Source organism: Henckelia pumila, chromosome 2 (genome assembly GCF_033568475.1).
Source record: "Henckelia pumila isolate YLH828 chromosome 2, ASM3356847v2, whole genome shotgun sequence".
NCBI classification, from domain to species: domain Eukaryota; kingdom Viridiplantae; phylum Streptophyta; class Magnoliopsida; order Lamiales; family Gesneriaceae; genus Henckelia; species Henckelia pumila.
The window spans coordinates 164,981,394-164,995,778 of record NC_133121.1 but is presented as its reverse complement, the minus strand read 5'-3'; the positions used below and the strand labels follow the sequence as shown (position 1 = coordinate 164,995,778).

Below are 14,385 nucleotides of genomic sequence, written 5' to 3'. Positions count from 1 at the left end.
ATTTGCGTCGGAGAGGATACTACCAAATGTATTTGGTAAAGTGATCCACAAAAATAGCATAATACTTGTAACCATCAGGAGAGAGGACCAGGGAGGTCCAAACATCCGAGAAGAGTAAATCAAGTGGAGCATTTGACATTAAAGTGAGTCAGAAAAAGGTAGTTTATGAATTTTATTCATGTTGCAAGAAATACAATGAAAATTGGAAAGCACACTAGGAGACACTGATAAAAGCCTAGAGGACACTAGACTACTAACAATATTGGATGAGGGTTGACCCAGGCGAGAATGCCACAAGGTCATTGATTCTTTGGCAGAGGAGAAGGCGGACGACGGTGAGGTGATGGGTGTGGAGGAGGGCCAGATATAGATGTCATTCTTACATGGTCCCGTGAGAAGCAGATTGCCCGTGCGGAGATCCTTCACATAGAAACACAAGGGTAGAAAGGAAACGGATACATTGTGGTTAATACATAGTTGGGCAACAGAAATTAAGTTTTTGTTCATAGAGGGAACATAAAGGACATTTGTTAGTAACAACTCAATGTTCGAGGTAAATAAAGTGGTCGAGCCAATGTCGGAGATAAACAAACCAGAGCCATTGCCCACGACAATGGAGTCAGAGCCACTGTATGGGTAGTGAGGGGACAGATTTGCGAGATCCGTTGTCACATGATGCGAAACCCCAGAGTCTAGAATCCATTCCGAGGAGGCTGGAGCGGCGATGGGGCTAGAATCCGTGTGAGCCTGTGGCCGGGGGTGAGCCATCGAAGAGGGAGGGACGGGAGCCGATGAAGACCAAAGAAGATGCTGATAATTTGGGCAACACTTGGCGGAGTGACCATGAACACCACAGACTTGGTAGCGCCCTAAGTAAAGTTTAGAAGCAGGAGACGCTGCTGGCCAAGTGTTCCATGAACCTGGTGACTGCTGCTCATAGGAAAGAGGTGGACCAGGAGAGCGAGAGGATCTAGGATGGTAGCCGTGTGGAGCAGGTTTGGCGGAGCGTGAAGTTGCAAACGCAGTGACAGGGCTGCTCAAAGGAGGATTGCGAGCCATGAGTTGGGCTTCAAAGCTGAGCAACTTCTCATGTAATTCATCAAAGGTAATAGATGTCTCACGAGCTTGAATGGCGTTAGAGAGCTCCTTTTAACTGTCAACGAGGCCATGGAGAATTTTAAGGGTGAGGTCTTCATCATCCACCGAAACATTCATAAGGTAAAGGGCATCAACATGAGCTTTGATGCCTTGCAGATACTCCGTGATGGTTTTGGAGCCTTCTGGATTGGAGAGGTGTGATTTAAGTTGCATGATACGACCCTGACTTGGGGCGGCATACATTTTTGCAAGGATGGACCAAGCATCACGAGACGTTCTTGCAGAGGCAATGAACGAAAGAATCATGGGAGAGAGGTCGCCGATGATAGCATTCAGCAGAAGTTGGTCCTGACAAATCCAAAGCGAATAATCAGGATTGGGAACGGTGGTGGTGCCCGTTGGTGATCATGATGGGAGGACACGGTTTGGTGCCATCAACAAATCCTAAGAGATCATAACCAATCAGGAGGGAGTGAAATTGTAGGAGCCGTGAGTTTAAGAGGAGTTTGTGCCGCGATATTAAAGGAGATGAGGGCGGGAGATTTTTCAGAAGTTGGTGGTGGAGGAGGCGGCGTTGTGTTGGATTCGGTGGCCATGGGAATGGGTTGGAAAAAAATATAGGATTTGTGGCGATTAGCCTTGTGGCTCTGATACCATGTAGAATTATATGGAAGAATGATTGAATATATATACAAACTTACAAACCTAAGCTATAAAAAATATAAGCACAAATAACTTACTAATATTATATACAAAATACAAGGAATGAAATCACAAATCTAATCTAAAGACTAGGAAACAAATAAAGAATAATATTTACAAGATATAGAGCCCATTTGGAAACACTAGATAATTTTAAAAAATCACTTTTTTTTTTAAAAAAAAAGCACTTTTGTGATTATTTTAGTGTTTGGATGAGTTTCTAAGTGCTTTAAAAAGTACTTAATTAAGCTATAATTGGAGCTTTTTTAGAAGCCAAAAAATGTGGTTTTTTTAAGTGCTTTTATATTTTTATTTCTAGATAAGTGTTTTTCATTTGTTTATCCAAACACAAAAATACTACAACTTTTATTTAAAAAATCACTTTTAAAAGTCAACTTTAAAAATCACTTTTTTAAATAAAAATCTACTATTTCCAAACGGCCTCATACTAACATCACAAGTGTACTATTATTGGGAACAATGACATGAAAGAAGACAAGAAAACGGCTACAATCCAATGGATATATTTGATTCAAAATGACCGTTTTTTTTTTTTGCATCTATAAATAGATACCAAAGGCAGTAGAAGAAGTGGCCGGCTCAAAAAACACATGCCTCAAGAATATCAGATCAGTTAGGATCATATTGTGCTAAGTGTTGAGTTTTAAATATTGTATTTATACAGTTGAGATGCTGCAAACTTCTGTAACCAGATTTCAGTCGAGGGTTGAAATCAGTAGAGTGGCTAGGAGTCTTGGTTGTAGGCAATGGGGTGAGTCCTAGCTGAGGTGGGATGTTTAGTCAAAGTCTTCTAGTGACACCTTCTTAAAACATAAGAAGGGGTGACGTAGGAGCAGTTGAGTCTCCGAACATCCAAAAACAAATTGTTTTATTAATTAATTTCTGTTGAACACACACACACACACACACACACACAAAATCAGTAAAGCCATTTTATTCAAGTTAAATCTCTCAATTGACCTCGTTCCGCACATTTTTACTTTTGTTGGTCAACTGATATCGACAATAGAGAAAAAAGAGTTTAGTGGCTCACCCTACTGAACTCACCACTACAATAGCAGCAGTAGTCAACTGATCTCAAGCAATAGAGAACTATCAGTTGGCGGTAGATCAATTGCAGAGACCAGCAGAGGACGATCCTGACAGTTTTTTTTATTCTATCAAATTTCAATTTTTTTTGTTTACACTTATCAAATTTCAAATTTAGCTCACTATCTTTGTTTTTTTTGTTTTTTGTTTTTATCTTTTTAAAATTGAAGTCATTTTTTTTCTATGTGACGTGAATGTGTTCAGTATTTTATCAGTACTCTCAATTAAAAAAACATAAATTTCCAAAAAAAAAAAACAAAAAATAAATGAGTAAACTCAAATTTAATAACATATAGAACCAAAATAAAAAAAATAACAAACATATTGTACCATAAAAAATGCAAGATTATATGGCTGGTGAAAATGTTGCAACTCAAATCATTTAAATCGCACAACAGCCCAAACGTTATGGTTCGATCGGTCTATCTCGGAGGACAATTATTGCACCTCAATAATCTCTCTCTCATTAATTGAACTCTTTGCAATCAATGGAAATCGAAGTCATGACCTTGACTCTGTTACCAATTGTAGGATTGAGTGTTTACAGTTTTACCAAAAGTTATAGTTGATGGTAATAATGCAACTCAAATATTTTAAATTCACAGTAGCCCAAATGTCATGGTTCGATCGCACACCTCAATAGATTCCCTTAAACAACTTATGAACTTCTTTCAATAATTTGATTTAGCTATTTCAATATAGATATGGTCCCCATTCGTCTTCTCAAAATCAAATAAATTGTCTCATGTACTTGAGTCTCTATATATTTTCACACGGATTAACTTTGATTAATAAAGTTATTGGAAAAGTGAATTTCATGGATAAATTTTAAATTTTACCCTTGTTTAATGAATGTTTCATAGGATAAAAAAATGATAGAAAATAGTTAATGTATTTAATAATGATGGTAGATTGATAAAAGAATAGATAAATCTAATATATCTTAAATCTAATCTAATATATCTTAAAAAGAAAAAATTTAATTGTGTATTGTCTATATTGTCCTTAGGTTTATTTATTGCTTTAAATTAGTTTTCATTTATTTTGTGTTATATTGATAATGATCTACTTTAATTGATTATTTTTATTTTTGGCAAACTCATTGTTTCAATTTTAAATGATCTTAAAAATTAATTAATTGTCCAAAAATATTGTTAAATTTGTTCATAAAATTTAAAAGACATACACAAAAAATCGTTACTTTTATTTTCAACTTAGTTTTTATGTTTCAAATTTTCATAAAATTTAAAAAGCACACACAAAAAATCGTTACTTTTTTCCCCATTTAGTTTTTATGTTTCACATTTTTGAAATAGTTATGTTTTTCTTTGTATCTATTATTTTAGTTTTCTCGTCTTAATTTCTCCTCTTCTTATTACTTAAAAAATTAAAATTATAAATTAATTATAATATATCTTATAACATAGGTAGCTGCTACAAAAAAAATTAATTTTAAAATATTTTTATCAAATCAAAGTTAGTTTGCCGTGTATTAATATTTTTCAAAATAAAAAAAACAAATTAGATAAAATTAATTTTAATATTTATTATATTAAAAAATTATTTTATTAATCACAGGAGGATATATCATAAAATATAAAATTATAAAAATCTTTTTTAATACTAAATTTTAAGAATTTTTTCTTTTATTCCAAAATTCAATAAAATTTTGGTAATAAAATATTTTAAAATTTCAATATTATATATATATATATTATATAGTAAAATATTGTGACGATATTTTAAAATATTAAAATTTTTGAAAAGTTTAGTTGTTGATAATTGAAATATAAAAAAAAAAAAATTTGTAAGTGAAATTTCTTAAAGGAAATATTTTATTATTTAAGAAATGATATTATAAAATCAATTTTTTCTAATATTAAGTTAAGTAAGGAATGCGAGTATTATTGACATTTTTTGGAGTATAATAACACACTTTTTTGATTTATTGTGTATGTTAAATTTTTATTTATCAAATCTAATATGTCTTAAAAAGAAAGAGTTTAATTTTGTATTTTATATATTGTCCTTGGGTTTATTTTATTACTTTAAATTAGCCTTAAATTTGCATTTGATTTATTGTGTGTGTTATATTTTTATTGAAGTGTTTAATTTGTTTTCTCCAAATGGTGAAAATGTATGGCATCAACATAGTTTGAGGTTCAAGAATGAAGAATTTGTTGGATAGTAAAACGTCGATGTATTTGTTATGACTAATCTTATGTTCTTAATATTATTGTTATATATAATAATTTTCTAATATATCTTACAAAGGAAAAGTTTAATTGTATATTTTTATATTGTCATTGGGTTTAATTTATTTCCTTAAATTAGTCTTCTAATATATCTTAAAATGAGATAGTTTAATTATGTATTGTTACTATTGTCTATATTCTCTTTTGGTTTATTTTATTGCTTTAAATTAGTCTTCGATTTGCATTTGATTTATTGTGTGTGTTAAATTTTTATTTAAGTGTTTAATTTTTTTCTCCAAATGGCGAAAATGGATGACATCAGCATATTTCGAGGTTCAAGAATGAAAAATTTTTTGGACAATAAAATGTTGACGTATTTGTTATAAATTATCTTTTATTCTCAATAAATATGTTATATTTAATAATTTTCTAATATATATCTTAAAAAAAAAGAATTTAATTGTGTATAGTCGATATTGTTCTTAGGTTTAATTTATTTCCTTAACATATGTGTTAAATTTTTATTTAAGTGTTTAATTTGTTTTCTCCACATGGCGAAAATGGATGGCATCAACATATTTTGAGGTTCAAGAATGGAGATTTTGTTCGACAGCGAAACGTCGACGTATTTGTTATTATTAATATTTTATTCTCAATATTATGTGTTACATATAATAATTTTAGAATATATCTTAAAAAGAAAAAATTTAATTGTGTATTGTTTATATTGTCATTGAGTTTAATTTATTTCTTTAAATTAGTTTTTATTTTGCATTTGATTTATTGTGTATGTTAAATTTAAATGACGAAAATGGATGACATCAACATATTTCTAGGTTCAAGAATGGAGAATTTGTTGGACAGTAAAACATCGACGTATTTGTTATGACTAATCTTTTGTTTTCAATATTATGTGTTATATATAATAATTTTTTTTTGTGTTAAATTAAGTTTTTGTTTTGCTTTTCGTGTCTATGGTTGATATTCTCATTTATATTATGTGTTTTTATACTCGTATTTTTTTTAACAGTTTTTCAAAGAGATTACTTCAAAATGGTCTATAAATCAGGGATCCTGGTACTTAGATTTTAATATTCAAATTTTTCAAAGGTAAAATATCTTTTGGTTCCCATATACATATATATATATATATTTGAAAAAAAAATATTTTATGTTCTTTAACTTCTTATAAACTCTATCTTACAATATCGTATATCACGTGCAACGCACGTTCAACTTACTAGTTAACACTAAAAATGTAAGTTTACCTAAATATTTGAACATATGAAGAAAATGATATTTATATTTTGAACAGAGAAAGTCTTTTTTTTTTTTTTTTTTTCAAGAAATGCTAAATGACACAAAGTGTGGGGCTACTGAGCAATGGAACGGAGCACATAACAAGAGGAAAGTCTTGCAGTAGCAACAAGGTTTCCACGGACAGTCAACTAGCATTTTGGCCATATTTACCTACTAATAATTGCCAGAGACTAGTGATAGCGTTGATGTGTTAATTTGTGTCTAATATTATTGGGTAAATATTTTGGGAAGTCGTTTTATTTCTAGACGTAAGAGAGAGTGTTGGTGTATTAATTTGTGTCTCATATTGATTGAGTAAATATCTTGGGAACCCTTAATATAGACAAGGGCAATCTTTTCCTCTTGAGCAAGCTTTTGGAGTGAATTAAGTCAAAGTCTCATTTCTTAATAGATACTATGCTACACCTTGTTTCAAGTGAGATGTTTAATTCATCATAGCATTGAATAATAATACACCGAAAGTATTTCTGGCGATGTAGCATTGACTGTTTGATTAGAATGATTATTTGTAAATTTTTATGTTTTCATGTGTTTTTAACTTTTTTAAGTCTTTTTTTTTAGGAAAAAAAATCTAGATCAATTCGAGTCCGTACATAAAACTATTCGAGTCTGTACATAACTTTGTTGAACACGATTTTCTTGAGAAATGAATTATTAGAACAATTCGAGTCTGTACATAAAACTAGAGTAAGATCTCTAAAATCGAGCGAACAGAATGTTACAAAGGCTGTAATGTAAGATTGTCAATGTCAATTGAAGCATACAAATCCTATCCATCTGCGTTCCTCTTCCTCCCTTGCATGCCTAGTTTTTGGCATGCCACATCTATAAAGCATATAGAAAAATTGAATCAAGGGGAAAAATGTACTCCATTTTCGTAGAGCAACAAGCAGCAGCAGCAGCAGCAGATGAAGTTAGTGCAAGTTCCATCCAACTAGAGCATTGGAAAGTAGGCATGATTGTGAGGTTAACTGCTCAAGTCGCTGAAGAATTCTGCTGGTATGGATGGAGGGCAGTACTTCTTTGCTACAAATTTGTACTGTTCAAGAGAGAAAACATAGCGTTAGGATCGACCAACCTTATATAGTCCATCTAGAATCTTGAAACAAAACAAGACCAATCAATTGTCACCGTTCTTATTATTAATTGGCACATGAAGTATTTTGCACTCTTGGTTTGTGATAGCAATCATGGATGGATGCACTCATGCACCACAATTCAAAACATGTGAATACCTTATGCTGGCTATATTTCTCTCTAATGGCCGGTAGATTAGAATTTTGGTTATTGCAGCACAGGCCATGTAATGCCCAAACACAGTCATGTAACTCAGAGACCTGGTAAAGAGTATAATGTTGAAGGGTTGGATTCTGCATTAACATGAAAAGAAGTCAGAATGTGCTATGGATTAAAATCTTTGGTAGAATTAAGACGAAATCAGATATCCCAAGTGCATTACATGGTAAATTTGTAATTCAATTCGATAACATACCCAAGGCTTCTTGGAGGGGACAAGAATAAACTTTGCCAAGAAGATTGATGAAGCTGCTATCAATGATGGGGCAAAACAGAGCATATTGTATTCTATAAGAGATAATTCTGCAATGTAGTTGGCCAAGCACTCCAACTGCAGTAATGGGGCCTGGGATGACAGCATTTTGAAGAATCATATTAATCTGTTTGCTCTTGTAATCATAATATTCATGCAAATGATGACGGCAGTTTCAATTTAATGGATTTGACAGAATGATAGTTGGCAACGGCATCAGACATTGAAAAAGAAAACAAATGCATTGAGATATATTTCTCAAAATTCTAGAATATGTAAGATGCAGTTTACATATTTAAAACAAGTAGATTATCCAGAGGATTGATACCTCATCAATGCCTTGTGCAACACGAACAAATCTCCTATAATACATTAGAATATAAAAAGAATCAGCACCAAACGAATCAATCTAATAGAATTCTTTCAGTTTATAAATCAAAGGATCACCTTAAGAAACATTTAGCTGTAGGTGCTGTCATCTCAAATTTCAGGTAATTCAGTACAGTGGATTCCATTTGCAAAACCTGATTTTAAAGCGCTTAAATTATGAAATTGTCATAGAAAGGTTCTCAAATGAAGAAATGGAAAGGGAAAAAACGCACCTCTTCCTTAAAGTATGTGTTATCAGTAATGTAACAGAACTCTTCAACCTGAGGTGCACAAATCTCTTCATATTTTCTGCAATGCACAAGTTCATATTTCCAACGTCGTAAATGTAATAACGCGAAGAAGAATAGAGGCAGGAAAGATTGGAAATGCTGTAGCTTACGAAGCAATCATCATGCAAGCCACACCAAGCAACTGCAACCGTTGCCTATCCATAACATTTCCCGAAAGATAACGATCTATGTAGTTAACAGTCAGATATAATGTGTCAGGAACAAGCCTGTATTCCTCCGCAACCTGTAATAAATTTGTCATTAGACAAAAGATTCTCAAAAACAACATAGATTTGCTTATCTAAAAGATTCTTAAACTACTTTTACAATACAAGATTAATGAGACCTCGACAAGCCAATCAACAAGAATCGCTCTCATGCTGCTATTGATGTCCTTTTGGATCCTTTCCATGAAGTTGGTTGCTGGCCTTTTCTTTGCCTAATAGACAAATATAAGCAAAACATTGTGTGGGTAAAGGCCACAAAGTCATAGCTTCAGCTGCTCAAACTTTCTATGCATCATTATAATTAGTGTACCTCAGATGCTCTCAAGTGCTTGTAAATGTCACATGCAATCGTTGCACATAATTGAGGATCATCCAGATTCTCATCGACATCAACAATCTTATCATTTGATTCTATAGCTGCAAGAATGTCTCGTTTGCATGCATTCCCTGTTAGCATCCAAAAGACAAAATAGATTACACACAAATCAATAGGAACTTGTAGGTTTGTAAACTAGAATATTAAAATTCAAAGCAATTAAAACAAGGAAAATAAAGAAAATATGGAAGCATTGGTACACAGATCAAAGTATAAAACCTGCTATTTCGATGTGCTCTGAAATGCAAAGCATGTTCGAGGCCTTCCGCTCGATCGAATCAATAGCTGCTATTTCGTTACTATCCATGTATTCAATATCTGGACTGTTCAAAGAATCGCAAGTTGACATTGATTCATCCATGGAAACAGAGAATCCATCAGATTGGTCTTGGCAAATGTTCATGGTTTGTGGAACGAACACCACATTCGTTTTGGAGAGAAGCACATCACTCTTTGGAAAGGAAATCGCTTTTGTCAAAGCATCGTCATTCTGTTTTAATAAGGAGGATGGAGGTGGAGCAGCCCCCGCAATGTTGACGTTTGTCGAGGACAAAGGGCCCTTTTTCTTGATGCTTACTAGTTTTGAAGTACATGGTACCTGAAAAATGCATCATGTTTATGAATCAGTAGACCAGAAAAATTCATCGTAACTCTCAAAGTTGGGAACAAATTAAAAAAGAACCCACTAAAAATATTCAGAAATATCAGGCAACCAATCATTTTCCCGGAGCAAGAAATTGATGAAAACCTGATTGAATTCAGATAAATCTCCATTTTATTAAGAAAATGCCTTTTTCTTCAATAAATCACAATCATTCGGCTTCCCTCCGAGCGAGAAACCCTCAAAATTTTGAACAAATAATTGACATCAAAAGGCGATATTCCAGAAATCCAAAAGAAGCTTAACATGCAAGCATACAGATTCGTGCCCTTTTACACGTGATTTTTACATTTCTCTTTAAGGAAAACCGTAAAGGAAAATCCCAATAAGTCATTCATCGTAGCTACCGAAATCCAAGATCGAAAATTCGAAATCACCCATCGGAAGTATGATTTTGAAACGATAAGAAAAGATAATGGAATCATGTAAACAATCACGCTTCACATGCATAACTATTTACAAAGAAATGACTGGTTGTAACAGCAACACGTACAATTTTGGAGGATTCTGGTGGGCAACCCCGACTCGGGTTGATGGACCCGGAGCCATGCCTCTGGTTAGTGATATTAGCAAGCGCCGGGCGCTTCTTCCCCGCCACCCCAGACGCAACCTTCCCAAGATTATCCCCCGCCGACGATGAAGCGTGACGCTTGGCCAGAGACGACGTCGTTGCCGACGTCACCGACCTCCTTCCTCCGGCAGCACTCGCCATGATTACCACAAACCGACTACAACAATGGAAAGGAAACAAAAATCCAACCGAAAACCCACGATTCCGATGCAGAAACGAATTCGAATTCGAATTTATTATCAGGGTAAGTAATCGAATTTCGAATTATGGAATCAATCAAGGGTTTGGATTACACAATATATTGGGGTTTAATTATGGTTTTGAGGCGCGGAAGAAGGGGGGGCCTGATTTTGAATCGCGGATCGATCTGGACCGTCGATCCGGAGATCAAAGTATTCGTTAGGGAGCGGACAGGGTGGGGCCCACGGGAGCTGTGCGTTTGAATCGCAGTGGGGTTATGCTCACGTGCGGGTGAGTGAATGCCGCGATTTGATTGGCTGTTGCAGTGACGGGCCTGGGGGCCGGGCCTCAATTTGAATTCGAATTTTGAACCGGAATCTGCTGCTGCATTGGAAAAGCAGTCGTCGCTTTAATTAGTACGTTGTCCAAATTGGTCTAACCAATGCATACGGAGTTTGGACAAAATTACATGTAAGAAATTATTTAATAATTATATTTTAAAAAAATAAACCAGTCGATTTCAATCCCCAAATAATAAATATAAATATATAGTTTAAAAAGAGTGAAAATTTTACGATATTTACGTGAGCCGGCTGTGATGATCTAGTCATTTCGAGCGATCTTAGAATAATCAGATGAGTAGTTTACGAAAAAGTATTTTGATCATGAAAAAACGGTTCTTTTAGGTGTTTCCTACTTCGATTAGGTTATGAAAAATTTGTTGATTTTTTTTTGTATCTTCTATGATCGCAATAAATTAACGGCATTGGTTATTTTTAGTTTTACAATTATATTTACGTTATATCCCGATTTAGTCTGATTTTGTTATACGTCTATTTGGCACTTATAATGCAAGAAATCATATACTAATTATATGAAATTATGGCCGGTGTGATTTTAGATTTGCCTAAAACATCATTCATCTTATCATATTAATTAGCTACATGGTTTTACTATATTATAATATCATTTATATTTTTATTTATTTTTCTCTTATGTAATTTCAATTTCAAAATTCTTAAAAAAAATACAGCATTTTGTATTTTATTACGGAACACACATATCGCGGCGCCACGATCCATTGGTGTGTATGTATATATATATAAATAAATAATAGCTCACATTATCAGCTCAAAATTTTGTTTATTTTTCTGTATTCTAAAGTCATTCTCTAGCTTTTTTATTTTTATTACGAGGAAACCAATAGTTTCTATCTTTCAGTGCGTACTGCAAACATCACATATTAAAATCACTAGTTTATAAACAATCCATATCAAAAGTTATTCTCTTTATTAAAGAGTCAATAGTAGTGTTAAGGTTATATGAACATATTACATATAAGTGAATATATAACTTTCTTTTTCTGATTTTCAAAAAAAAAAAAAAAGAAACTTTCTTTTTTGGAGAAATTAAAATATCTTTGCTCTTTCAGGTTAATGAATCGGCAACCAATTGCGTTCCAGAATTTGTGGATATTCTATTTCTATGTTTTGCACATATAATTTGAATATTATTAACCGATATCTTAACTACGATGTTTTTATTAATCGATTACGGTTCGCTTTAACTTTTTCTGGAGAGACAAATTTAAATTATAAATTTTTCGTTGGTCGATCACTCTTACTAGTATCGAATTCAAAGTCACATATTTGAATTTGACGAAGTGCGATGATCGAAATTATTGAGAGAGGATTATTCATAAGCGTCAATAATCACCTATGTTTAAAAATTTTATTTTTTATTTTTAAATAAGCAATCGAAACACGACGTATGGTGAAGCTTTTGAGTCCATATTTATTCTGATTTTGCTAACATCCTTCGGTGACATACAACCAGCCTATGGAAGATGCACCAGGACCCTACTTGTATATATTCATTCAAAACATGACATGTGTTGCATCTTTAAAATATTGGAGTTGTGTGATTATCAACTTTTGTATATTTTTTTGCAAAAAGGCCAAAGTTAATTCGATCTTATGTCAATTACCATTTTTCATATATTAATTTTTTTATTTTAAAACATAAATATTAATTCATTATGATCATATTATATTACCTGCGAAATAGGCACATACGATATGTATGAGCTGTCGAAAAAAAAGGGGGTAGTTTTTTTATTAAAAAAATTAAAATTAAAATTATCAATTTTTGAATTGAAATTATTAAAAATGAGCTATGATGAGAAAAAGAAATTGTGGAATATAGATTAAAACGATGAAAATATACTTTTTAAATTATGAAAAAGTTTCACTAAGACATACCAAATATTTTTTCCTTTCAACATATTTAACTTTAATAAATAACTAGCATCCAACACACGTGTCTCGTAAGCATACATTTATATATGATATTATTTTTGTTATAATTTTAAACCATATACAATCAATTTAATTTGAAAAAAAATTAAAAAAATGTAAATAAATAAATTATTTATAACTGAGTTCAGGATTAAATAAACATTATTATTTGTTGGTTGGTTGGTTGAAAATTAGAGAAATTATGAGGTATAATGAAAAAGTTAAAGAAAACTAGCTACGGTGGCACACGCTATGAGTGTGTAACTAATAAAATGTGATAGTATCAACTGTAGAAAAAAATTAGATAGATGATAAGAAATCAAAGAAATTCACTATAATGAAGCATAAAAATTTGACTGAGATAGCAACACACACTTGTATTGGAGAAGAAACTTCCTATCTTTACTTGATATTTTGGCTTTCAGAATTGAACGATTGAATTTTTTTCTACTTTGTGGAAAAAAGTTGTTATGGAGATATGAGAAGGTGGGAGAGAGAATGAAATAGAGAGATGGAGGTAAAACGTGAGAAAAAAGTTAAAGTGAAGGTAAAAACGGGAAAAAAAAAACATGGTGTCCTCTTGTCATATCAAATACGATTATTATATACCTCTCAAGTATTATAAGATAGTATAGATAAAAATGTCAAGCTGAAAGGCGAAGGCACGTATTGGGCCACTAGGTTGTAGTTCGGGTGTCCAATTATTGGTTTGGGGCCAAGTTTTACTTCAGCCCACTGTCCAACTAAAAAAAATTAAAGAGTCCATATAAGTAGTGCATAAAAGTGGGCTAGGACTGGTCTTTTGTGTTCTTGTGTTGATTGGAAAATTTTAGCGAGGGTCCACATTTTTTTTTCTTTTTCAAGAAATTTATATAGATTGAGAAATTTTGGTTCTCTACATAGATTTGTGGCTCCATTGTGTTTCCAAAATTATAATCAATTGCTTTGATATTTTTCCACGTTATGGACTCTCATTTTTGTCTTGTTTGGTTCTTGTTATGATACAAGAATTATCAAGAAATCCGTAGTTTTTCTACTAACCTTTTTTTTCTTTATGTTATATGCTTAAGGGTTGAAATGCGTAGAATTCTATGGGCACTTGTAAAATTTCAATATGAAAGAGAGAAGTTTTGAGATTTTGCTCTGTATTCATCAATGACCATTTACAAGAAATATATACATAAAGATATGCTTCTAAATATTACAATTGATTATATTGTAGGAGAAAACTAATCCAAAATTGATATTTGCTAATTATATGAAGTACAACACGGAAATTATATTTAATCAAATCAGTTTTTTTAATCAAATATAATCTTTTCTTTAACACTCCCTCTTAAGTTGGAGCGTGAATGTCGAGAATGTCCAACTTGCCCACAAGTGTATTGAATGAAGATAGGTCGAGTGCCTTGGTGAATCTGTCTGCGATCTGATTTGCAC

At 32.5% G+C, this 14,385-nt stretch overlaps 1 protein-coding gene across 1 annotated transcript; it reads right to left on the bottom strand.

Moving 5' to 3' along the window:
- Positions 1–7,107: 7,107 nt before the first annotated feature.
- LOC140883143 (cyclin-A1-4) lies at positions 7,108–10,812 on the bottom strand. Its single transcript, XM_073289497.1, has 11 exons — positions 10,391–10,812; positions 9,456–9,834; positions 9,171–9,307; positions 8,980–9,072; positions 8,744–8,877; positions 8,577–8,652; positions 8,422–8,498; positions 8,303–8,336; positions 7,918–8,067; positions 7,661–7,795; positions 7,108–7,464 (listed from the first exon to the last, which is right to left on the bottom strand). The coding sequence occupies exons 1-11, from the start codon at positions 10,607–10,609 to the stop codon at positions 7,393–7,395; spliced, it is 1,506 nt and encodes a 501-aa protein (XP_073145598.1). The 5' UTR covers positions 10,610–10,812; the 3' UTR covers positions 7,108–7,392.
- Between the last annotated feature and the right edge of the window lie 3,573 nt (positions 10,813–14,385).